Source organism: Gadus morhua, chromosome 16 (genome assembly GCF_902167405.1).
Source record: "Gadus morhua chromosome 16, gadMor3.0, whole genome shotgun sequence".
Lineage (NCBI taxonomy): Eukaryota > Metazoa > Chordata > Actinopteri > Gadiformes > Gadidae > Gadus > Gadus morhua.
In genome coordinates this window covers 4,687,169-4,713,686 of record NC_044063.1, presented here as the reverse complement: position 1 = coordinate 4,713,686, position 26,518 = coordinate 4,687,169, and the positions used below count along the sequence as shown (strand labels likewise).

Sequence of the window (26,518 nt, the reverse complement as noted above, 5' to 3'; positions counted from 1 at the left end):
CTGACATGATGATGGGGATTATACAGCCGATAAAAAAACATGCATTTTACAACACATTTTAGCATGCAAAAGCATTATTACTTTATTCCCTTTATTCCTATTTACCCTTATTGTTATGAATATATTTGTAGCAATCTAGGCTCCATGACCAAGGACACAGGGTGTTGATGATGATGATGAAAGCCGGTTTATTGTAAGGTTTGCGGACAATGATGCATGACACTAGTTCTCCATGCTGCCATGCAGGAGATCTCTCCCTGAGTGTGTGTGGTGATGGCTGGTTTAACATGTGCACACTGACTGCTCAATGTGCAACAGGTATGCCGCCTCGCCCAGCCCTAGAGTCCAACCAGTCTGACTCAGGCCCGGTGAGGCTGCTTGAACCAGCCATCATCGACACACACTCCACAATCGTATATGGTTGTGCAATGTAAATGTCGGTTTTCCATCCCCATAAAAGCATTTGAGTCCTGAATACAGAGACAGAGAGCAAGAGAGAGAGTGTGACTTAGGGGAAAGAGAGAGAGAGAGAGAGAGAGAGAGAGAGAGAGAGAGAGAGAGAGAGAGAGAGAGAGAGAGAGAGAGAGAGAGAGAGAGAGAGAGAGAGAGAGAGAGAGAGAGAGAGAGAGAGAGAGAGAGAGAGAGGGAGAGAAAGAGTGTGACATAGGGGGAGGGGATAGAGAGAGAGAGAGAGAGAGAGAGAGAGAGAGAGAGAGAGAGAGAGAGAGAGAGAGAGAGAGAGTGAGAGAGCGAGAGAGAGAGAGAGAGAGAGAGAGAGAGAGAGAGAGAGAGAGAGAGAGAGAGAGAGAGAGAGAGAGACACACACACACACACACACACACACACACACACACACACACACACACACACACACACACACACACACACACACACACACATAGGGGAGAGATAGACATAGAGAGAGAGAGAGAGAGAGAGAGAGAGAGAGAGAGAGAGAGAGAGAGAGAGAGAGAGAGAGAGAGAGAGAGAGAGAGAGAGAGAGAGAGAGAGAGAGAGAGAGAGAGAGAGAGAGAGAGAGAGAGAGGGAGAGAAAGAGTGTGACATAGGGGAAAGAGAGAGAGAGAGAGAGAGAGAGAGAGAGAGAGAGAGAGAGAGAGAGAGAGAGAGAGAGAGAGAGAGAGAGAGAGAGAGAGAGAGAGAGAGAGAGGGAGAGAAAGAGTGTTACATAGGGGGAGGGGATAGAGAGAGAGAGAGAGAGAGAGAGAGAGAGAGAGAGAGAGAGAGAGAGAGAGAGAGAGAGAGAGAGAGAGAGAGAGAGAGTGAGAGAGCGAGAGAGAGAGAGAGAGAGAGAGAGAGAGAGAGAGAGAGAGAGAGAGAGAGAGAGAGAGAGAGACACACACACACACACACACACACACACACACACACACACACACACACACACACACACACACACACACACACACACACATAGGGGAGAGATAGACATAGAGAGAGAGAGAGAGAGAGAGAGAGAGAGAGAGAGAGAGAGAGAGAGAGAGAGAGAGAGAGAGAGAGAGAGAGAGGGAGTGAGAGAGAGAGAGAGAGAGAGAGAGAGCAACATAGGGGAGAGAAAAAGAGAGAGACATAGAGGAGAAAGAGAGCGATAGAGAGAGAGAGAGAGAGAGAGAGAGAGAGAGAGAGAGAGAGAGAGAGAGAGAGAGAGAGAGAGAGAGAGAGAGAGAGAGAGAGAGAGAGAGAGAGAGAGAGAGAGACATAGGGGAGAGAGAGATATTGAAGAAGACGACAACAGATGAATCTCTGCCTGTTCTAGAAGCACAACCGGATATTACTACTATAGACCTTCCTGCTAAACCACTCCCAGACCACAGACCTCCCCCTGATCCTGAGCTCCCCATCCCACTGGCTCACACAGAAGGGCTCTCTGACAGACCCCTTTTGTATCTCAACCACAGGTACCCAGACATCAACATCAACATCAACATCAGGGATGTACTTCCATTGTGTTCACCCTCCCCAAGCAGCTGAACCGTGGCGGTCGACATTAGCACCCATTACCGCTGTCTGACACTGAACTTGGCCTCCTTAAGCGATAAAACTGCTCCATTATGGGAAATCTTTAGCCAAACAAGATAAAAACAAGTTAATTACAGGTATTGCATGGTATTATTTTGTTTGTATTTATTTGTAAGTATGTTTTAGTATTTGATATGTTTGAGTTTGTTTTTTATGACATCCATCTGGTATTTTGGTTTTCTTTTAAGTTGTTATTTTTCAGTAATCTCTAGGTCTAGTAAATTGGGGTATGGGTAAGGAGCAGTGCATACCCTAGGGATTAAATTTAGACAAAACCAAGTACTGACAGTTGGAGGAAAGGATGGATGATTGTGAAGACAGATATTAATCTCACAGATTATTAACAGCATTTAACGCTAAATTTAGAGTTGTTTGGGTCGGATTTCTGGTTACAAAAATAAAAAGGTTAGGTTGTGGAAGTGTTGAACAAAGTGAACCTCTTCTAGACACAAGTTTATCTGCCCATTATCTACTTCAAGTGCCTTCTCAGAACTCTGCCACAGAACTGCCACTATCACCGTTCAAACCTGTACTCACTCTAAACAAGCAAGATATAGTCGGATTTACCAGAAATTGTATCTCCAGTTGTCTACAACGGATACGAGATAGCTCCTCAGATAACAATTTTGTCCGGCACCCAGGTCTATCTACCTGCATCATGTTTGTCTATCTGTGGATCCATCTGTGTGTCTGCCTGATGTCTGCCTGAGGATGAATGGAAGTATTCTACGTGTCACCTCACCAATAGGGTAGAACAACTTCAATCTTCTACAGAGGTGATTAGTCTTAACAAACTCCTCTGTTCACAGAGGAGTATACTAGTATCCCTAAAGGCAGCGTGTTCCGCAGGCAATTCTACTTCATGTCTTTAATTCAAATTTAAGACCCAGTGACATGTGCCTAATATCACGGCAAAACTTTTAATCAGAGAAGGGTCAGCTTTTGCACAAGGTTCTGTCTGTCCCGTATGAATGTATGAATGTCCAGTTGAATGGCATGGACGTTATGGGTGGGGTTTAAGTCGTATATCCGCTTCCCCGAATTTGATATTCGTCACATATTTTAGAAGATTAGTGGATGACAGTCTCTGGCTATAAGACCATTGTATATTACATCCACAGGATAATATATTTCACCGCTGTTTTGTGTCCTGGCCCCACTGCGACCTTTGCTCAGAGACTCATATCGTTTACAAGTAACTTTTAAATCTGGCAATAGATCAGCATGTCGGCCCGCGGCGTCCTGGGAGATTTGCGATGCGCCATTGAAAAGCCCCGAACAGAACATACTCAGCGCGCGTGGCCGCGCTGAGAGCGCATTGATTGCTATTGCGCGCCGTTACGCACGACGTGCGCAAAAGCGATCACCCACACCCTGCCAAACTCCTCATCTCAAAGTATCCCCGTGCAATTACAGGAAAGGCGGCTGCGCACACAGAGACGCACGTATCTACAAGCAGTTCAACGATTAAACTATTTGAAGGGAACTTTTACACGGATTGGCTTCTTAATGTAAAAGGAAATTGTGGGAAATAACGTCAAATGCAAACACGCCGTGCAAGGTGCGTCGCCGGACATTGAGGTGATTTCTCTCAGCATCTTCTCGGCAGGTTTCACTTGTTGAGCATTACAGGACGATGTCTTTCTGAGCAACAAGTCACCAATTCAAAGGTAAACTTTCAACAATTACGCACACGATGGCTTTGTTGGTGATATGATGATGTTTATGTTGCGGTTCTTTTTTTAGATTACATGTAGATTGTTATGATAAATATTTAGTAGCATTAGTCGTAGTAGTAGTTGTTGTTGTTGTATAAGTAACAGTAGCCTAGAAATAGTAGTAGTATGTGTAGTAAATTTAGTAGGCAAGATTATAATCAATGTGATCACATGTGGAGAATTGTAGTGGATATGATTTCATTTTGAGCAGTTACATGCGTTTATTTGATGTTAGTAACTATTAGGAACACACATGTTAAGAGTCGATTTTTCTTATATTTAAATTCCCTCCACTTTCTTCACCTCGAATGTAGGCCTATATTATAAATACGCAAAAAGTCCCTGTTTCCACCAGCTGAGAGTGGGATGAGCAGCAGGCGGCCATGACGCAACTGTACTACAAGACGGACAACTCGTCCTACCGGGACCGCATCCCGCTGCGCATCGTGCGCGCGGAGCCGGAGCTGTCCCCGCTGGAGCGCTACTACCTGAGCGCCGTGGAGAAGGGCGACTACGCCACCGTCAAGCAGGCCCTCGAGGAGGCCGAGATCTACTTCCGGATCAACATCAACTGCGTCGACTCGCTGGGGCGCACGGCGCTGCTGATCGCCATTGAGAACGAGAACCTGGAGATCATCGAGCTGCTGCTGAGCTATAATGTGTACGTGGGAGACGCCCTCCTGCACGCCATCCGCAAGGAGGTGGTGGGCGCCGTGGAGCTGCTGATAGACCACAAGAAACCCCGAGGAGAGAAGCAGGTGATCATGGGAACACACCTCACGTCCAACCCAAACCCGACCCAAAACACTTCAGTCATACCCATACCATAACACCTGACCAGACACGCACAACCCCAAGTACTGCTACACACACACCAACCGTAGAGCACCTCACCCACCCCACCCACCCAAACATACACCCAACCAACCCAAGCAATCCACTCACCACCCACGAAAATTCTTTACCTACCCACCCACCAAATCTTCACCACTCAGCCACCCACCCACCCAAACCACCAAATCCAAAACACTTTGTTTGTATTTACTTTGTTTGTGCTTAATCATGTCAAATCATTCTAATGTAATTATTTATTAAATTAGTATATTGGTTATATTATAAATTATATCTTTCGATTTATGTATACCCTTTCAACAATGACAAGGAGCAAAAAAAAAAAACATCAAAGGAATACAAAGTAATTAAATCAATTATAATTATGGAATGCTAAAAGAGTCTTTATTTAAGCCTACCTTTTACATTTAGTCATGACGCAGACTCTTATCCACATCCACTTACAAACTGATGCTGAAAACAGTTAAAGCATAAATATAATATTGGAGTAGCTTCAAAAGATGTCAGGTGCTGCACAACCCAGTCTCAAAGTACAGGGTAGTCCATCAGTGTATCAGGAACACTTACGGCGACATTGATGAAAGGCAGATGTGAGTCCGGTTTAAAGCAATGTGTGGGGAAGCAGATACACTACAATGCAAGAAGCTGGGGATCAAACACATTCTGTACCCATTAGTCCGAGATAAGAACGTTTAAGAAGCTCATCCCTCACAGTTGTGGACAGACTCGTTCTATTCATGCAGAGTTAATAGGCTGTCTGGTATCAGGGTGAGGTGTAGGTTGAAGCTTATAAAGCGTGGCTCTTCTTTGTAAATCCCTTCCCTCTTTTGAAGATCAACAGGAATCTCCATCGCTAAAAGCCTTTCGCCTGACCCCTTGTAGCTAGATTGTTTAGCAAGAAGGATAGTTTAGCGGTCGTAAAAGAGATTCTCTGGTATATAGATTCAGTATTTGAAGTCCGAACATGGGGTGAATTCATCTTTAGTGAAACTTGTTCTGATTGGAATGATTCGACCCCAGGTGATGAAATACGCCAGTCTAACTACGATCTTTATGAACTTGGATAACCTGGGGTTCTTTGTGTTTGGCTGCGCTGGTTGCTACTCTGCGGTTCATAAGAGTGAGGGTTTTGGGAACCCCAATGTCCGCCGCCCAACAAGTCGACCAGGTGGCAAGTCACGTTGGTTAAAAGCATCTGCTCAATGACCAAAAATAATTACAGTGTCTATTAACGGTATTAACCATATGCAACGTTGCCCCCAGTATGTGATTTACTCCAAGATCGACTGTAAGTGAATTTGAGTGTCAACAACCTGCTCCCTTGTGTAGAATATTGGGGTATTTTAGTGTCTCTCTGTGTTCACATTTCTAGTCTAGGAACAGGCCAGTGCCTCTCACTGATACAAGGTGTTATGTCCAACATTCCGCAATTTGTTATGTCCCAACAAGGATGAACCAACCTGGTTGTCTAGGACATAGCCAGGGCCATATACCTTAACGAGGGTGAGAGTGCTTCGGTTCTCTTGTTATTCACGTTTTCTGCTAGTGCTGCATGCAGCGCTCAACTATTGTTCTTCATATGTTTTATTCTTGCTTTCTTTATTTATTATTCTCTTCAAATTTTGGGACCTATCTCCTTCCTCAATTTTTCACCTAGACTTTTTATACCGACTTGCCATGGCCGTGTTGCTCTTGAAATTGTAAGTACCCTTGGGTGAACTTTGTCCTCTTTGTATTGTGGCTTCTTGATGTTGATAGTCTCTGTAAAAATGTGTTTGCTCGACCGTTTTGTTGTGAGCCCTGTATGTTTCTAGCTTGCTTGCTTGATGGGGTGTTAGCGTACTCGCTACCATGCACGTTTGTTTTCATGGGTGTTTTGCTGTTCGTCTGTCTCGTCCCCCAGATACAGGCTAAATCCCAGAAACCAGGTTCTTGTTTATTTAGATCACTAGACCGCTATTCGAATGCCTCCGATTTTTCTAAGAATGTATAGCCTATATCATGGGATATGTCCGGCTGGCCATATAATGCAGTACCCTGCTCGAGAGCTGCTAGTTAGCACATATTCGTTGGTAACAGAACTGTTACGATGCGTGAACCTCCATTATAGCTTGAGCCATGTTATACCTTTGGTGTAGTTCCCCGCTTGTAAACATGTTTTTAAAAAGATTGCTTTGTATTTTTTCTTAGTTACAAGCGTTGGCAAAACAGCATTGTTATGAGGCTTGAGGCTTGATGACCCAAGACGGCTCGGCCTGCCTGCCCCGGTACAGCCACCAACCACATCTGAACTTGTGCGGGTACAAGTGTCAGGAGATCCAGAGAACCCTCAAGAAGATGTTACACAATAGCCATAAGGCAAAAAACAAACCACGAAGAACTGTCAATTGCATTTCTATCAATATCCAAAATAAATATTTTCCTAACTTGTGTATTATTGAACAAATGAAAGAAAGGTGGTACAAACATCGTTAACGACGTTAAACATCGTAAACTATGTTATTTAAAAAAATGGAAATATGTTAAAACCATCTACAATTTTATTATTTACAATGTTTATTTGCAGGCAGTTGAATACGCAAAAATGCACATGGCTAGCGTAGAAGTGGATGGGGAAGGGTCGTCAACGAGTTGTTACGACAGTTGTAAAATATGTCCTCCAAAGCTGTAGGTTTGCGCTCAATGCGAGCGCAAACCAAGAAAAGAGTGAAGAAGGGGCCAAATTTGCATAGTTCCCCTTTAATCCCGCAACGGCTCGCTATTATACACACACACACATTCACATTCACACACGCATTCATTCATACACACACACCCACACACATTCACACACAGACACACACAAACACGCACACACACCAGCAGTGCAGGACAAATCATTTGACCTTTCAGATTCTTCAGCTCAATTCGTTTTACATTTCGGCATTTTTAGCAATGCTTTGCGCTTTTCATTAAGCTGTCACTTTATTATTATTTAAGCCGTTTAACGTTTCTTTATGTCTTATTCTATGTGGCTTTAATAAAAAATATTTCCAACCTCACTTAATAGGCTACTACAGCACTCACCGCATTTTCTGCAGGAAATGCATTTTCTAGTTATAATACTGGCCCCAACCCTTTGGTTCGGTGAGAAGGGGGATCGACAGCCAAGGAACACGTCTCGAAACTGCTCCTCAACCCTACCCTATAGATTACTCAACCTAAGCCTGTACCTCGCTGTATTACATCCTGGAATAAACCATCTATTCAACCCTCTTATCCAACCTGTCAAGTTGCTTTGATTTTGACTTCAAGAATTACTACCACGACGAAAAATACACAACGCAGAGTCTATACGAACAGTTTAGAAATAAACTGAAATCTAACACTTCTCAGTAAGCCACTTAGGATGTCTGCTGAAAGACCTAACACCCTTCTAATGGTCCCGCCCCCCCCCAGGTTCCCCCTGCCCTGCTGAACAAGCAGCTGTCGGACTTCAGCCCCGACATCACCCCGGTCATCCTGGCCGCCCACACCAACAACTACGAGATCATCAAGATGCTGGTGCAGAGGGGCGTGTCCATCCCGCAGCCGCACGCCGTGCGCTGCAACTGCTGCGAGTGCAATGCCAGCTCGGACGTGGACGGCCTGCGGCACTCGCGCTCCCGCCTCAACATCTACCGCGCGCTGGCCAGCCCGTCGCTCATCGCCCTGTCCAGCGAGGACCCCTTCCTCACCGCCTTCCAGCTGAGCGCCGAGCTGCACGAGCTCAGCACGGTGGAGAACGAGTTCAAGGCCGAGTACGAGGAGCTGTCCTACATGTGCAAGCAGTTCGCCAAGGAGCTCCTGGACCAGACTCGCAGCTCCAGGGAGCTGGAGATCATCCTGAACTACCGCGACGACCTCAACCCCCTGCTGGACGAGAACGGCAACGACCTGGCCCGCCTGAAGCTGGCCATCAAGTACTGCCAGAAGGAGGTGAGATGAGACCTCATTTGTAATCCAGAAGGAGATGCGATGTGAGTTACTGAGTCCATCGGTTAACTTGCATCAGGTGAGATGTTACTGAGTTTGTTTGTTAGCAGTTTCAGCAGAAGGAGTTGAGGTGTGAGTCGTGGGTTAATTAGATCAGTAATCTTTTATTTAACCAGATGTGAGATGCAAGTCCTTTTGTTAGTCATTAACCAGAGGAAGGTGAGATGTTGTGTTTGACATGTTGGTTTTCCTAGATAGGGACAGATGGAAGACACCTGCATAACTCAATCATCATCAGATGTACTTTGTTATGTAAAAACATTGCACGGGTTACTGTTCATTCATTCTTCACAAGCACCAAAAGGTAAGAGATTTGCGTGGCTATCACCTGGAAACAGCTGAGTATCATATGCACAGAAAACAAATTAAGTAAATTATGCTTTTATTATTTCCTCCCCCTAATATTTCTTATTTTACCTTTCATCGATCGTCTCTTTGTAGTAGTCAATGAGCATGACGTCTTTACTCACATCCACTCTACTTGAAGTGAATTAAAGTCTGTATCATCATCACTACGCTAAAGCAAAAGTCTTTCTGGTCATATCTATTGATCCCAAGTGTGATCAAGAGACAATTACAGTTTTTCTCAGTCGCTTTGGTACATTTCTCAGATCAGAATTGAAATTTGCAAAACCGTAAGTGCATTTCTCAAAACAATTTGTGCAAATAGCAAAACACCATGGATTTCATCCAAAAGCCAGTCTCTTGCTCAAAATTCTTAGTTTGTTTCTCAAAAGTAAATATCTGTGTCAATGAACATGTCAGTGCCATCACAATGACAAGTCCTTGTGTCATTGTGTACGAATAAGACAGTCAAATTGCTTAGTCATGTTGTCTATATAACAGTGTATTCTGGAGGGATGTTCTGATGTAAACTATGGCTAAAGTTTTGAAGACCATTATTGTAAATTGTAAGTTACACCTTAGTGTATGTGGGAGATTGATTGCAAGAGACTGGACAAGATTCACATTTACGCTTTGACTGTTTGTACTGTAATTTGTTGACAGACCATGTCATTGCTAGAAATGTGAACATAGGAAAATCTCCTTAGGGTAAACTGTACATGCATTGCTGTAGGAATTACAGTGCAGTCATCCTACACCTCCTGACGTTCCTGTCTGTTGGGCCACAGATTCTCATTCTCACGCAGCCTCACTCCTCTTCCTCTTCCTCTTCTTCTTCCCTCTGGCTGTTGACCCTGTTTCCTTGTCCTTCCATTGTCGGACAATGTAACATTGCGTTGTGCTCCAGCTTTATATATACCTGCCAGTTCATGGTTCAGGAGATACACCTTTGAGCTATTCCAGTATACTGGTTGATCATTGGTTGATCTAACACTTCACACATTCCCCTTCTTTAGAGAAAGTCAAGATTCACCTGGTAGCAATTTACCAATTCAGGACAGATTTGAAAAAAAGTCTAATGGAAATGTGTCGAAATATGCTTGACATATTATGACAACTTGATCAACCATTTTGCATGTAAAGACTTATGCAATGAACTTATGCCTACATGTTGTGGGGGTGAGACTATTCAATAGAGACCCATTGTGACCCAACTGTAATCAATTGTAGACATTAACATATTACCCCACAGCGATACATCCATTTGGTATTGGGAGACATCAGTGTGCATTAGCAGCGGTCAGAGCAGTGATGGTGACCAGGAAACAGACTGTAATGTATTTAATAGCCCGGACTGACTTCAGTGAGCTCAACAGCTTTGCCACCCCTAGAGAATTTGTAAGGAATCTTTAAAAAATAGTATCCTCTCTCAAAGTTGCTCCATTTCCTTAGCAGCGCGACCAAGCAAAACAATATCCGCGGGACGGAAACCGGCCTGGCCGATCAATTATCAAGGCTCGACGTCTATTACGGAGATGGTGAGTGTTCCTCTGGTTCTCCCTGCAGAGCGCCTCCCAGCTCGGCTCAATTCATCGCTTTATTAGCCCGCATTACTCTACCTCCCTCTTCTAACCCAACTGGCCCACCACCACCAGCCGCTCCCCACGGCCCCACTCCCAGCGACATGGTGATCTAATGCAGCCTGAGAGTGGAGCGGAGAGCAGTGCCTCGCGTGTGGCCCATCGGTCAACTCCTAAAGTGATTTGGTGTGGTTTTGTGTGGGGGGGGCGGACCAAACGAGCTGCAAATGGCCTGGAGGGTGGGTGGAGAGATCCGTTGGGAGCGCAGAGCAACAAGTCATTTTACGCTGAGATGGCTTCCAGGGATGCATTACCCCTCCAGTTCCTGGTCCGTACCCATGGTGATGGCCTAATTAGGGCTAATGAGAATATGAGAATGAAAGTAAAAGGATGGAGCTTTTCCCTGAAAAACCAAGCGGTCATTTCTCATTTGGAAATCAATACTTTATTGCCCATTAACGTTTTTTCTTCTGGAATCATTTTTCTTCGTTTTTAGTCTTCCCCTTATCGGTTATAATTATTTACTGATTCAGAATCAGAATCATAAGATCTTTATTATACGTTATGGGAAATTATTTTGGCAGCAAGCACACAAAACAGCATAGAAAACATCTGAGAAAACATGACACAGATAAATCTAGTCTAGAACAATACAAATGGCACAGTACAAGGAAATCAGAGCAAGAATTATATTTCTTTTGAAAAGTGCTATGCATTAGGTATAAACAAGTTCCTTGTTCATACCTTTTATAATTTTAATATTACTTTATCTATAGCCAAAAGAGTATTTGATACTTTTAACAAATACAATGATGGACTTTCAGTAATTGTGGAATTAATCCTTTCTGTTTTTGGATTACTGCTTGACATTGGATTTAATAAGCAGAAAGGGCCTCACACTGTGAGCCTTTTGTCCGTCACGCTTTTTCTTCCATTCAACAATTCAGTGGGTGAATGAACCTGCAGCGTTTGGCCAGCGTTTTTAGGTAAAGTACTGATGAAATGGTTAAGAAACAACCTCCTGAGAGACTCCCTATGAAGAGGCACCCAATCACTGATGAATGGAGACACACTTTTCTATTGGTTCAGTCCATTTCAAACAAAAGAATAAAAAAAAAAAAATATTCTTTAAATAATCTTTGTAACAAAACCAACCAAAGGCAAAAGGCATTTATTACAATAAGATCCTCAGAAGAATCTAACTAAACATCATTCTGACAACATGTTTTCTTATTTGTGTACACACAAATAAGAAAAACATGTCAGAATGACACACAAGCACAAACATATCCGTATGTTTGTACATGTGTGTGTGTGTGTGCTAGCATGTGTATGTACAGTATGTGTTTGTGTGTGCGGTTGTGTGTCTATCTTAGTATGTGTGAGCTTACGTCGTCTGCATCAATGCGTGTGTGTGTGTGTGTGTGCGTGTGTGTGTGTGTGTGTGTGTGTGTGTGTGTGTGTGTGCACGCCACACTAAAAATGATCATCCACTTGAACACCCGATCGCCCAAAATTGTTCCCTGTGGACGTCCAGTAATGCAAGTGAAGACAGCCCAGCCCATTAACTTAACCAGAGACGAGACAAATCTCAAACAGGAAGTCTCTCACCAATAACCGACAAACTACCTCGTACGCAGACTTCTAATGCAGAGTAGAAGAATAGCGGGCGCCCATTTAGACTAACATGGTTATGCTAACATGGGACCCAGATGTTAGGCAGATGTTTCATCTCCCAGAGAAGAGATACAGCGGAGAGGAGGAGACATTACCCTGTCAAGTGTTTATGCATCCTCTCCTCTTCAGTCGACATGCAAATGCCTACATCCTCGTATTCTTTGGAAAAATACCCTCAGGAAAGCTAAACAAATGTGATGGAGGAATAGCAAGTTCTTGGTAAAACACTCTGGGTAAGGGTTTACTCGGAAAACACACATAATTATAGGTGACTACCCTCTGGCCCCGCCCACTCTGAGCCAGTGACAACAGTCCTAGGAATCCTTTTGGCAAACATGGAGGGGTGGCTTTTTCAAGAGAACTGCACTTTGATGTATATCTGTGTGAAATACTAACCAAAAATGTATGAACTATGGCAGTAAGTATTGAATTAAAGGCCATTAAATAGCAGAGATGTCTTGAAATGTTTTTTCTGTGTCGCAGTCTAGCCGACCACAAAATCTTTCACTGTAACAGAGAGCATGCTACACGCCACCTAGCTAGGTGACTTTTACCGGGCTCCTCCAAATCAAAGACGCAGGGTGGTGGTGTTGAAAATCCGGTTTATTTAAAGTTTTTGCAGACGATTGATGCGTGGCCTGGGGCTCCATATTGCCATGCAGGAGACTTCTCCCTGAATACGTGCAACGGATGTGTGCAACAGGTGTACAGCCTCACCTCACTCCAATCCGACCTGACCAGGTCAGGCTGCTTAAACAAGCCATCGTCGACAAACTCCCTCAATGGCCCTCGAAGACATTGGGGAGGACATTGGGGTGTGAATGGTTCTTGTGCAATAGACTTCTAGCACAACAAATAAACAGCCTGTCAGCACGTATAAAGTATTTCAAGCGTCAAATATTTGAGTGAGATTTTATTTAATTACTGCCAGATCTACCCAGAAGCTACCCTTGATCTTTAAAGATCAGAAAGGGAGGGTTTGGTTTTTTCAGGAATGTATGCCGTTCTTATTTTGAAGGCATTCTGGTTCTCAACATTCTCTGCAATTTTGTAACACTCTAAATATTGTTCTAAATTTCATTGCCTCGCTCCTTCTCTCCACGGTCTCACTCATCCCTGTCTGTTCCTATGTCTCTCCAGCAGTTTGTTTCTCAGCTGTACTGCAGACTCACACACTCTCTCTCTCTCTCTCTCTCTCTCTCTCTCTCTCTCTCTCTCTCTCTCTCTCTCTCTCTCTCTCTCTCTCTCTCTCTCTCTCTCTCCCTCTCTCTCCCTCTGTCCATATGTCTCTCTACCAGTTCACTAACAGACATCTCTCTAGAAAGGGAGGGTTTGTTTTTTTCAGAAATGTATGCCGTTCTTATTTTGAAGGCATTCTGGTTCTCAACATTCTCTGCAATTTTGTAACACTCTAAATATTGTTCTAAATTCCATTGCCTCGCTCCTTCTCTCCACGGTCTCACTCATCCCTGTCTGTTCCTATGTCTCTCCAGCAGTTTGTTTCTCAGCTGTACTGCAGACTCACTCTCTCTCTGTCTCTCTCTCCCTCCCTCCCGCCCGCCCGCCCTCTCTCTCTCTCTCTCTCTCTCTCTCTCTCTCTCTCTCTCTCTCTCTCTCTCTCTCTCTCTCTCTCTCTCTCTCTCTCTCTCTCTCTCTCTCTCTCTCTCTCTCTCTCTCCCCCTGTCTGTCCATATGTCTCTCTACCAGTTCACTAACAGCCATCTCTCTCTCTCTCCCTGTCTGTCCATATGTCTCTCTATCAGTTCACCAACAGCCATCTCTCTCTCTCTCCCTGTCTGTCCATATGTCTCTCTACCAGTTCACCAACAGCCACCTCTCTCTCTCCCTGTTGTCCATATGTCTCTCTACCAGTTTGTAGCCCAGCCCAACTGCCAACAGCTGCTAGCGTCGCGCTGGTACGACGAGCTGCCGGGCTGGCGCCGGCGCCACTGGGCGGTCAAGTCGGCCACCTGCGTCCTGATCGGCCTCCTCTTCCCGCTCTTCTCCGTCTTGTACATGCTGGCGCCCAAGAGCCGCTACGGCCTGTTCATCCGCAAGCCCTTCATCAAGTTCATCTGCCACACCGCGTCCTACCTCACCTTCCTCCTCCTCCTCATCCTCGCCTCGCAGCACATCGTCTCCAACGACCCCAACCGCCAAGGGCCCCCACCCACCCCCGTGGAGTGGATGATCCTGCCTTGGGTGGTCGGTAGGGACGCATATACAAACACACACATATATATATATATTAGTGCTGTCAGTTGAACGCGTTATTAATGGCGTTAACGCAAACTTATTTTAACGGCGTTAAATTTTTTATCGCGCGATTAACGCAATTCTTTTTTGTTTTTTAAAAAAATTTATATCTATATATTTTTATTATTTCTTTGGCTCAAAACAAAGAATAGCATGACTGCTATGTTCAAGGTAGTATGTTTGTATGTTCATCGTTTAATTGCACTACAGGCTTTTCTTTTGTGTCGTCCTGTTTTGATCAGTATATGCCAATGTTCAATCAATAAAAAAACATTTGCACAAGGCAAGCCGATGCACTTCTCCATGTTGATAAGAGCATTAAAATGAGAAAAATTAATGGGACAAAGAAATCAAGGGATATTTAGCATAGAAAAAGCATTTGCGATTAATCGCGATTACTCGTGAGTTAGCTATGGCATTAATGTGATTAATCGCGATTAAATATTTTAATCGCTTGACAGCACTAATATATATATATATCGCATAATGTATTTTATACCACGGTCTGCGGGAATACTCGATTCTGATTGGCTGCTGGGTGTGCATTAACTCCTGATATACGGACACCTGGACAAGTAGTTCCGTCAAATTGTCTGTTTACCGTTCTCAATTAATGCGCTATCGTCTATAAAATTAGTAACCATAACAACGGGACCGCAGTCAAAGCCGTTTACAATTTATTACAACACCGCAACAAAATAACAATGAGTGATTTCAACATTTCTTTTAATTTATTTGGAGTATATGACAACTTCGATGACTGGGATGCAGCAGAAGAAAAAGAAATGGAAAAGAGGAAAAGAAAGCAACGGCACAAGGAGTTAACACCGGGAGAATTAAATCAAATAGAAGATGACAAAGATGAGATCAACACCAAAAAAACAACAAAATGGGCAGTTAATATACTGAGAGACTTTCTTGAACAAAAACGAATGGACCCCAACTTGGTAAACTACACCGCTGATGCTCTTAATGAGACTCTGCGGGAGTTTTATGCCGCTGTCCAGTCCACCAAGACAGGAGGGGAGTACAGCATAGCCAGCCTAAGGAGTCTGAGAGCCGGTATTAAACGTTATATAGTTGGCTTCAATATTATAACTGACACCAGATTCAGGACCAGCAATGCCGTGTTTACATCCGTAATTAAACGGTACAGGAAAAGTGGTAAAGATACCAGCCTCCACCATCCCCGTATCTCCGAGTCGGACCTCAAACGTATTAGATCTTCAACTGCACTGTCTCCTGATTCGCCCGTCGGCCTGGTCAGAAAAGTGTGGTTCGACATCCAAATATGTTTGGCTCGGCGTGGCAGGGAGGGAACCCGGGAGCTATCCATGTCATCTTTCATCCTACAGAGAGACGAGGATGGGGTGGAATATGTCAGCCTGGCGCACAATCCCCAAAGCAAGAATCACAAAGACCCGAATGAACTTGAAAAGGAAAACCTACGAGGGTTTATGTTTGCCAGGCCTGATGATCCGCTTTGTCCGGTGGAAAGTTTCAAGAAATATATTGCGAAATGTCCATCAGATGCCAAATCGTTCTACCTCCACCCAAAGCGCACCCTGTCCTCCGGCGTGTGGTACACCCGGGAGCCGATGGGTGTCCACTACCTCGGGAACATGTTAAAAAGAATCAGCGAAGAGGTGATTATGGCTATAATTTTGTATCAGTCCATAGCTACTAAATAGTTTCCCTCCATCCCCATAATATAATAAATATCCTGTCATTCTACATTTCAGGTGGGTCTTTCGCAGATCTACACAAACCACAGCCTCCGAAGCACCGCTGTAGGTCGGCTCTCAGACGCCGGCCTGGAGAGTCGTCAAATAATGTCGGTGACAGGCCATCGATGCGAGAGCAGCCTTCGTGCTTACTGGGCTCCGTCAGTGCAGGAGAGACGAGAATGGAGCCACGTCTTGTCATCAAGTGTCCCGAGAAACAGTGCCCCTGCTGTCCAACACCCTCCTTCACAGGCCGCTATGCCGGACTTGCCTGTAACGCTGTCAAATTGCACCATAAATGGAAACGTCGAATTTAATTTTAAATAAAACAGCTGAACAGGCTAATTAATTGTCAATAGGGCTTGGGTGTCATGAAGTAATTACTTTGCGTGACCGCCATGTTGATGGCCTCCTTTACCGCTACCTGCCGCTGGAACTTCATATGGATCCAAATTATTAATAATGCTGATTTTGTCATTATTATCACCATACCGGTCCCTGGCATCTCTATTTAATGTGTCCCGGTAAATTCCAGATCCTTTTCGGGATTTTAACATATTTTTTCTAGCTATTCTTTCTCAACTCTACTGCTACTTCTCTTCGTTCAACAACGTTATGTCAGAGTTATGTTAACCACGTTTTCGTAGCCATCAACATGGCCGCCACGTCCCACAATGCAACGCGGATCCCACGCCCTATTAATTGTTTGCATGTTTCTTTTAAATAAAAACTACCTATGGTACCTATGCCTACATCCAGTCGGCATGAAAAATGGCATGAATTATGGTTGCAAGCCTCATGAAAGTCGTAGTTATGGTCCGTCCTACGTTTCAATGGAAACAAAACAAAGCTCAGCGGACTATAATACCTCCCGCTACCTCCCGTTCTAAAGTCGTAGCTATGGCCCGTCCTAATTACTGGAGGAGTGAACAACGTTTCCGTTGCATGAGAACCCAACGGGCGTGTAATGGTGGTTCCGGGTATTAGTCAGACCCTCAGGCGTAACCAGGCAAACAAATACCTCCCGCTACCTCCCGTTCTAAAGTCGTAGCTATGGCCCGTCCTAATTACTGGAGGAGTGAACAACGTTTCCGTTGCATGAGAACCCAACGGGCGTGTAATGGTGGTTCCGGGTATTAGTCAGACCCTCAGGCGTAACCAGGTAAACAAATGTATGTTTTGTGGAAAACTTTATATTTGGATTGTAAAACGAATGAAAATATTACTTAAAGGTCTTCAACATGAAAAAGCACGATATGCCTATATCCAGTCGGCATGAAAAATGGCATGAATTATGGTTGCAAGCCTCATGAAAGTCGTAGTTATGGTCCGTCCTACGTTTCAAGGGAAACAAAACAAAGCTCAGCGGACTATAATACCTCCCGCTACCTCCCGTTCTAAAGTCGTAGCTATGGCCCGTCCTAATTACTGGAGGAGTGAACAACGTTTCCGTTACATGAGAACCCAACGGTCGTGTAATGGTGGTTCCGGGTATTAGTCAGACCCTCGGGCGTAACCAGGCAAACAAATGTATGTTTTGTGGAAAACTTTATATTCGGATTGTAAAACGCATGAAAATATAAATTAATGGTCTTAATTTGGTCACCGTTGGTAAGTGACCGTGGTATAAGCGGGATAATGCCCTTCGAGGTGTCCATTATCAGGAATTAATGGACTTCGCGGAGGCAACCGTCCTCCGCTTCGCGTCGGACGGTTCACGCCTCCACGTCGTCCATTAATTCCTGATAATGGACACCTCGTCGGGCATTATCCCTTACATATACTGTATGTGCTAACATATTAGTCATTTTTGCATGCATGAATGTATCACAGCTGTATCTCTTTGATTGCGTCAAATTGGACCTATGTTTAGTATGGATTCAGAAATTCAAAATAAATATTTGTATGTGTATTTTTTTTAACATATATAAATGTTCTTTGGCCTCTAGATGTCAGAGGTTAAGAGTTTTTAATACCTGTGACGTTTAGGATAAGATCGGTTGTCTCTTTTCTCTCAGACCGTGATATGTTTTTTTGTTATGTCTGGTAGCCATTTTTGTATGTTTTGACCAGTGGCGATTTCTCTAAGACTGCAAATATATCAGTCTTCTCGGTTGACCACATAGTACTGAAAGTCCATGTCCTTTTAGCTGTTTGTTTTAGGACTAAATCTTATTATGTTTTACGTAATTTTAGCTGATCTGTTTTAGGGCCCTGTCTTAATGTACTTAATGTTTTCTAACTGTTTCCTGTAAAATGAATTGCCTCAGTGGCGATAAAAAGGCTTACTCTGCTCTACTCTCCTCTACTCTCTTGTGAAGGTTTCGTCTGGACAGAGATCAAGCAGATGTGGGACGGGGGTTTCCACGACTACATGAACGACTGGTGGAACCTCATGGACTTCATCATGAACGCTCTCTACTTGGCCACTATCTCCCTGAAGATCGTTGCATTCGCTAAGGTGAGTCTGGGAGAACTAGTAACTAGGAACCAAGTCAGGATGATGGGATACCAGTTTGATGATATTTATCATAGGTGAGTTTAGTGTTGCCATATTTATATGGTTGCATAAATATTGTATATATATACGCCTGAATGATCTATTGAAAACCTGGTTACATAATTATTCAATCCCCACTTGGACATGTTACAGTCTCATCCCTCTTGTTATTTATCCACGTTATAGTGTAATGTCATAGACCAATGTTATTGATGTTACTGACACTCAATTCAGGAAACTGCTACAAATCTGCTATTTTAATGAGACAGGCCCGTTTTAAATTGTAACTTTGTTACTTTTAATACTTTCCTGTATTTTTTTTTTTATTTCCTTTTATTTAAAAAAAAGCACTGAACAAGATCTGCACCTTAATTTTGTTGTGTAAATACACTGTATTTAACCAAATGACAAATAAAGATTCTATTCTATTCTATTCTATAATAAATATAAAATAAGTAAGGGATAATGCCCGACGAGGTGTCCATTATCAGGAATTAATGGACGACGTGGAGGCGTGAACCGTCCGACGCGAAGCGGAGGACGGTTGCCTCCGCGAAAAAAAAATAAAAATAAATAATATACACGTCATTAATCAGCCAATGAATGCTCAAAGATGCCTGCAGGTATTGTGCTTTGAACCCGGGTCGGCCCTCCCCCTAACCACTGACCTGCATAAAGCCTCTTACCACCCTGCTGTTCCACTGTATGTTGCGTGACCCTCCTGCCCGCCCCCTCCCCCCCAGTACAGCGGATGTACGACCCGGGACAGCTGGGAGATGTGGCACCCCACCTTGGTGGCCGAGGCCCTCTTCGCCATCGCCAACATCTTCAGCTCCCTGCGGCTCATCTGCCTCTTCACCGCCAACTCCCACCTGGGGCCCCTGCAGATCTCCCTGGGTCGCATGCTGCTGGACATCCTCAAGTTCCTGTTCATCTACTGCCTGGTCCTGGTGGCCTTCGCCAACGGCCTGAACCAGCTCTACTTCTACTACGAGACCGACGGGGTCAAGAACTGCACGGGCATCCGCTGCCCCGATCAAAACAACGCCTTCTCCACGCAAGTCCAACCAGAGCTTTGTCGTTGTCATGAACGTGCAGCCAGACACGGATTTGTCAGGCGCTTGTTCAACTGTTATGCAGTGTTTGCCAACCGTGGGGTCAGGGTCCCTGCTTGGGGATGGACTGCTATGCTTATGGGGTCGCAGAAGCTCATTTGTAAGCTGTAGTAGTAAGAAGGGTGCCTTATATACCAACGTACTGCTGAATGATTCATAGCCAAGCTTTCTACTATGCTAACCTTTTCACTGGGACATTGATGTTACGGGCAGATGTTGATTGGGTTTAAACTAGGTGTTGCGAAGCAGACGGACCTGATTGTAAGAAGTCGGGGTCTCAAGAATAGTCAGACCTATAACGGCTTGGCCATGAATGTGAAGTGACACTGTTCATAAAAGTTGATGGTGTCGTTCTGTGTTTCGGTCTGCAGGCTGTTTGAGACACTGCAGTCTCTGTTCTGGTCCGTGTTCGGCCTGGTCAACCTGTACGTCACCAACGTCAAGGCCGATCACGAGTTCACCGAGTTCGTGGGCGCCACCATGTTCGGGACGTACAACATCATCTCCCTGGTGGTGCTGCTCAACATGCTCATCGCCATGATGAACAACTCCTACCAGAACATCGCTGTGAGTGGACCAGGCCTGACGCCTCGGTGTAGCCGCTTCAGTCACCGAGGACTATTTAGTCGAATGTCAGGGGTTATTTTTGTCCAAAGCGACTTACGGGGATCCAGATTCAGATCATTAAGGAGCAGGTAGGGTTAGGGGTCTCTGGTAGACTATGGACATTGGGATTTTGATCCGAACAGACACTTACAGCTGGGGAGTCAAACATCCTAACCAGATCCCCATGGATCTATAATGCAATTCTTATTCTTGTCTTTATTGATCTGTTCCCAACAGGACCATGCAGACATTGAGTGGAAGTTTGCCAGAACTAAGCTGTGGATGAGCTATTTTGAAGAGGGCGGGACGTTGCCCTCTCCCTTCAATATCATCCCCAGTCCCAAATCCGTATTCTACCTCCTGGAGTGGTCCAAGAAACACATGATCAGGAGCAGCCGTCCCAGGCACCGCCAGACCATCGGGACGTTGGGGGTGAGGCAGCAGGCTTCCACGGCGTTCCAGAGTATCCTAGCTCAGAATCAGAATCTGAGTCTCTTTATTGTCATTGCACAAAGTGCAACGAAATTGGGGTTGAGGCTCGCAAAATAAGTGCTTTATAAAAAATAAATAGATAAATAAATTAAAATAAATTAAAAATAAAGATTTTAGCCTGTTTGTTTTTTATCTGATTGCCCTGTAGCTCATCTATGGATCTAGAAGATAATGTCATTGTGTCTGTGGGAAAGTGTTTGCATGGTTTTAGGATAGTCGTAAGACAGTTTTTCAGAGCCAGTATTGCAGAGTGTTCCAAAGTATTCAAAAGCATTGAGAAGAGTTGCATGGACCTTATTCACCTAGCGGCCATATTTTTTGGTTGGTTGTGTAAACCTTCTAAAATATTTGGGTTAGCCATAACAACCCATTGGAAATGCCTTATCAAAGCCGCCCGGATGAGTACCGGTAAATGGAATGCAGAACCAAAGATATGGCATTCATGGTTCCTACAGATTCTAGATTGGTTTCCAATTAACAAATATGGTGAATGAGGACTGTTGTTTGGTTCACCAGGGATGTGGGAGCTATCAGAATCTCTTATGTAATGCCTTTGAAAAGAAGCTAAGATAAGATTATATCAGCTCAGTTCCCCCCAGGGAGCTAAATGCCTCAGTTATAATGCATCTGGAGATGACACCCATAAACAAGGAGCTCTAGGTACACTCTGAAAGCCGTGATTTAATACACATGCTTACTGTGTAACACACTCGTGACGTGTTCTGTTTTAGAGGCGTGCAGCCGAAAACGTGAGACTAAACCACCAGTATCAGGTAAGAACACTCTTTTCTTTACTTACCGACTTTACTTAAGTTATTTGAGGGTCATATCCCACCGTTTGTCTGTCTTGGTTCCCAGTGTATTGGTGTTCTTGACCTGTGTGTTTTCTTGTCTGGACTTTGTCCCCTGTCTACCAGGAGGTGCTAAGGAACTTGGTGAAGCGGTACGTAGCAGCCATGATCAGGGATGCTAAGACCGAACAGGGGCTAACGGAGGAGAACTTCAAGGTAAGCTCTGTGTGTGTGTGTGTGTGTGTGTGTGTGTGTGTGTGTGTGTGTGTGTGTGTGTGTGTGTGTGTGTGTGTGTGTGTGTGTGTGTGTGTGTTTTTAACTCTTCGCTTTTTGTCGGTAGTTGAAGAGGAGTTTTTCCCACAATACTCACATATCTATACTATATATCCATGTGCTTGTATTCATGTGTATGTGTGTGTGTGTGTATATGTCTGTGTTTATGTGTTTTTCCTTATATGTCTACCTGCTTGTGTTTGTGTGTGTATGTGTCCATGTGCTTGTATTTGTATTGTGTATGTGTGTGTGTGTGTGTGTGTGTGTGTGTGTGTGTGTGTGTGTGTGTGTGTGTGTGTGTGTGTGTGTGTGTGTGGTTGTGTGTGTGTGTGTGTGTGTGTGTGTGTGTGTGAGTGTGCGTGCATGTATGTGTGTGCGCGTGCATGTATTTCTGCGAGTGTGTGCACGTGTGTGTCTGGGTACAGGAGCTCAAACAGGACATCTCCAGCTTCCGCTACGAGGTGCTTGGCGTGATGAAGGGGCGGCGCCACAGCAGCTGCCTCACCCCGGTGGCGCCCGCCTCGGGCCTGGTCGTCTCGGAGAACGCCTTCACCTACTGCCCCAACATGGCGCACGCCGACTCCCACAAGAAGATGAGCCTGTTCAACGTGGCGGCCAGCGTGCAGCGGCCGGGACGGGAGCACTGCTCCCCCGGCGGGCTGCTCAACGGCACCGCCCTGCCGCCGCATCGCAAGGCGAGGAAGGAGGTGGTGCTGTTGGTGGACAAGCACGGCGACCCGACCCCGCACCCCAAACCCAAGCCCCTCGCCCCGGGTGGGGGTGGCCGTGGCATCGGGGGCGGTGCTCACCCCGGAGGTGGAGCCGGGGGAGCGGAACAGGTGGTGAAGGTGGAGGTGGAGGTCGCGCCAGAAGAGGTGATGGAGGAGGAGGTGTGGGAGGATGAGAATAATCGCAAGGACAAGTGAAAGCGAGGGAATGAGCAAAGAGGGGCAGGAGGACCAGGCACAGCACTAGGGTGTGAAGCAGTGGTTCTCCACCTGGGGGTTGACTGATGATCAAGATGGGGTCTCGAGGGTTTGAAGACTTGTTAGATGAGTAGGATTGAATGAATAGGTTTGAATGGTCCAGTACGAAAGTTCCTGTTATATATGACCGACAGACTGCCTGAGGATTCATGGTCAGAGGGGAACTGCTGCTCGTCACTCTGTGTGGTGAGGTACACAAACGTTCACCGGCACATTGATATGTAGGCAGATGCAGATTTGGTTCAAACGATGAGTGTGGAAGCGGATATGATTACATTTTTTTATGAACTTAGCGTTGCAAAGTATATTCAACCTGAAAATGGGGTCCCAGGTCGACAAAAGTTAAGGAAATACCGATGCAAACCTTTTGTTTTAATATATTATCTACTTTTCTCTTTTTGTACATTCCTTCTTATCCGCTTTTTTTTTTATAATGTTTTGGTAAAAAGGTTTGGGAAAGCAGGTCTTCATCACCTCTCGCTTGATTATTGAAGTGTCCTTGAGCAAGCAGCCTTGACATGGACATAGATCCTTTCAGGCTGGTGGTCGCCTTGCATGGTTTACAAAGGGTGTTAATGTAACCATGTCCAACCATAATGGCCATAGTGGCCACAGTGGCTTGAAAAGAGCTATACAAATGTAACTTATTAACTGTTAATCAGTAAATCAGTAAACCAATCATTTAATCACTTAATTAATCAACGGTATTAAAGACGCTGTGTGTAGAATTTAGTATCATCTCTAGAGGAACAGACTAAGCAGAAATTTAAGAGGTATGTTTTAATGTGTGTTTATCCCATGAGAATAATAATTGTGCTTTCATGAACTTAAGCTCTTTATATCTACATTCAGAGCTATTCTACTAAGGGCACTGTGAATGAACAGTAGCCCAGAACAGACAAACGGCTCTAAAAAAAACATTGCTAAGAGCAATAGGAAGAAGGCCAAAAGACTTTGACCCATTTGTTATTTCGTTACCCTGTGTCGGAGGGGAGCATCGTTGTGAGGGATGTTGTGTACGAGATGTGTTGGAGACCACGTGAAGGGGAAGCTTTCCCCTCTCTCGGGCGCAGACATCCAACTCAACCGCCGAACAGACGGTTCGTCACACAACCGTAAACAACGTGGTGTTATATATATATAAGTGCAATAAGAGGACTGTTAAGCCTATTAAGATTCTATCTCTGCTATGTCGTTCAACATGTACAGTGACCAATGGTGACTATGAAAATATTCCTGGTTGCAATTGGTTCAATTCATTTATTCCCAGAATCGAGCCGTCAAAAATCAACGCTTTTTTGCTAACCTGAAATATATTTTGGCCCCTTACACAGTAAAGGCCAATACAGGCCATCCTAGATGCTGGTAAGGGAGGGCTGGCGGGGGGGGGGGGGGGGGGGGGGTATTCAGTTGGTTGCAATCTGCACCCTCACCGCTAGTTGCAACTTAAGTCCAAACACTGGACCTTTTAAATCACCGATGTCAACCAGGTATAAGGGACAAGGCTATGCTAACTAAATTCAATGTTATGAGGACACTGGAGCCTTTGTGTTTAACCTCTTAGGTTAGCTTAATCGAGTGTATTAGCTGATCTTATTTTAGTTTAGTTTAGCTTCCTAAAACTATTTTGCCAAGTACAGATAGACTATCGATGTATGTGTGTGTTTTCTGGTGTTATTTATTTGAAACAGCACAATTCTTAAATATAATGTAGAGCTGATATTCTCTGATGTTTATTCCATATGTATAGCATGTTGATAGTATGCCTGATAATTCTGTATTGTCAAGAATGCACACTTGAGTAATTAAGTAGATGATATCATCATATTGTCTCTGTATGCTATGTAATGGTCGATATTTATTCATTAGACTCAAACCAAACTGTATGTGAATCAAAGTTATTGTCTTTTTACTATTGCACATTGTCAATTTAATATTATGTTGAAGGCTAATGTTAGCCACACGCTATAGCATGAGCAGACAGAACTTAAACATCAATATATTAATCATTTTGCCTTTTGTGCCGCCGATATAGATGTCGGCTTTATAGAGAGATGTGGATATATTTAGACTGTGTGTGTGTGTGTGTGTGTGTGTGTGTGTGTGTGTGTGTGTGTGTGTGTGTGTCTTTGTGTCCATGTGCTTGTATTTAAGTGTGCGTGTGCACATGCATCTGTTTTTTTATATGCATATTTTGTTACAAGGGTGTTTTGTGTGTGTGTGTGTGTGTGTGTGTGTGTGTGTGTGTGTGTGTGTGTGTGTGTGTGTGTGTGTGTGTGTGTGTGTGTGTGTGTGTGTGTGTGTGTGTGTGTGTGTGTGTGTGTGTGTGCGCGTGTGTGTGTTGTAATGTGATGAATGTGTTCTCTAAGGGAGCTCAATCTTGGTAAACACTAACCAGATTAGGTAGCGGAGCTCCTGTGAGGTCATGCGGAGGTCCTCCTCTCAGAATGCCAAGTGGAGATTGGTTTCACCAGTAACAGTCGGTTAATCCGAGACATGTCAGCTGAATTTAGAAGGGTCTTAGAAGGAGATGTTTCAAAAGTCTCTAGTTTAAAGTAGGACAGGAGTTCTACTGACAAGTTTCAGGCTTCATGAAAATGTACACAGGGAGTTAACAGCTTTTATTGATTTTCTTTTGTCATTTGAAGTTGTATTCAAAAATTAAGTTAATCCGTACATAATCAACCTTTAAAAAAATGTGCATGTGTTGTAGACACAGACCAACTCATCTTCATAATACTGCGGAGCATCGGAACAAACTATAACTTGAACATAACTAGCAGGAATCATTGACAATACTGGCAGGCTTACATATTGGGGATGAAGATCGCTTATTGCGAAACAGTTTTATCACTTCTCTGCGAGACGTGTCCCTACTTAAACCCTGCATTCTTCAGCAACAGCTGGGACACAAGTGGGATAGGAAACACTTACTATGCGTCTGTGTGCGTCTGCATGCCTGCCTCAGCCACTCTGCGTGTCCGTCTATGTGTGTGAGTGTCAATATGTGTGAGTGTCTATGTGCGTGCTTACGTGTGTGTGTGTATGTGTGTGTGTGTGCCTGCATGTGCACGAGTGAGAACCTTGTGTCTTGTGCATTGATTTACAAAAATGCAATTTACTGAAAACATCGACGAGTATTAATCAAATGCCGATGGTTCAGGGCTAGGTATGTTTGATGGTCACGGAGTGTTCCATGCTGTCATGTTGAATTGACCAATGAAGATGATGGCTTCTGTTGTTCCATTGTTTGAGACTGGCCAAGTAGACGGCCCAGCAGCCTAACAGCATCCTGGCTTTTATCTGAAACATATGGCGACCCTATGCAAGACGATTGGAAAATCTCTTTTTTTTTTTTTTTTTTTGCAACTGTCCAATTTATTTGCTATATGTTCCGTATATGTGTCTTTTTTTTTTAACAGACTATACAGACCAGAGAAATGATCCTTGATGTGAACAGCTGGAGTTTAAACAGCTAAAATGGAAATTGCAGAACCTTGAAACACAATCAGGTGCAATCAGTCACAGATATTGAAGGAAGTCTCAAAGTCC

The 26,518-nt window shown here is 44.3% G+C and overlaps 1 protein-coding gene and 1 long non-coding RNA gene across 2 annotated transcripts; one reads left to right on the top strand and one right to left on the bottom strand.

Annotated features, from left to right (window-relative positions):
- Window positions 1–3,449: 3,449 nt before the first annotated feature.
- LOC115528788 (short transient receptor potential channel 4) lies at window positions 3,450–24,342 on the top strand. The gene is made up of 11 exons (XM_030337097.1): window positions 3,450–3,707; window positions 4,070–4,513; window positions 8,046–8,564; window positions 14,096–14,432; window positions 18,525–18,664; window positions 19,447–19,760; window positions 20,190–20,385; window positions 20,662–20,856; window positions 21,648–21,689; window positions 21,834–21,923; window positions 22,406–24,342. Exons 2-11 carry the CDS (start codon window positions 4,139–4,141, stop codon window positions 22,904–22,906), a joined length of 2,709 nt encoding a protein of 902 aa, XP_030192957.1. The 5' UTR covers window positions 3,450–3,707; window positions 4,070–4,138; the 3' UTR covers window positions 22,907–24,342.
- Window positions 15,189–17,106, bottom strand: LOC115528789 (uncharacterized). The gene is made up of 2 exons (XR_003973374.1): window positions 16,588–17,106; window positions 15,189–16,482 (listed from the first exon to the last, which is right to left on the bottom strand). It is a non-coding gene; the product is annotated as an uncharacterized LOC115528789 (long non-coding RNA).
- Window positions 24,343–26,518: the final 2,176 nt, after the last annotated feature.

What these genes read in the sequence shown, in the direction of transcription:
- LOC115528788 (XM_030337097.1), top strand. Translation starts at nt 4,139, where the DNA reads ATGACGCAACTGTACTACAAGACGGACAACTCGTCCTACCGGGACCGC. An exon ending in TCAAGTACTGCCAGAAGGAG is followed by an intron (nt 8,565 to 14,095) that starts GTGAGATGAGAC and finishes TCTCTCTACCAG; the next exon opens with TTTGTAGCCCAGCCCAACTG. An exon ending in GACTAAACCACCAGTATCAG is followed by an intron (nt 21,690 to 21,833) that starts GTAAGAACACTC and finishes CCTGTCTACCAG; the next exon opens with GAGGTGCTAAGGAACTTGGT.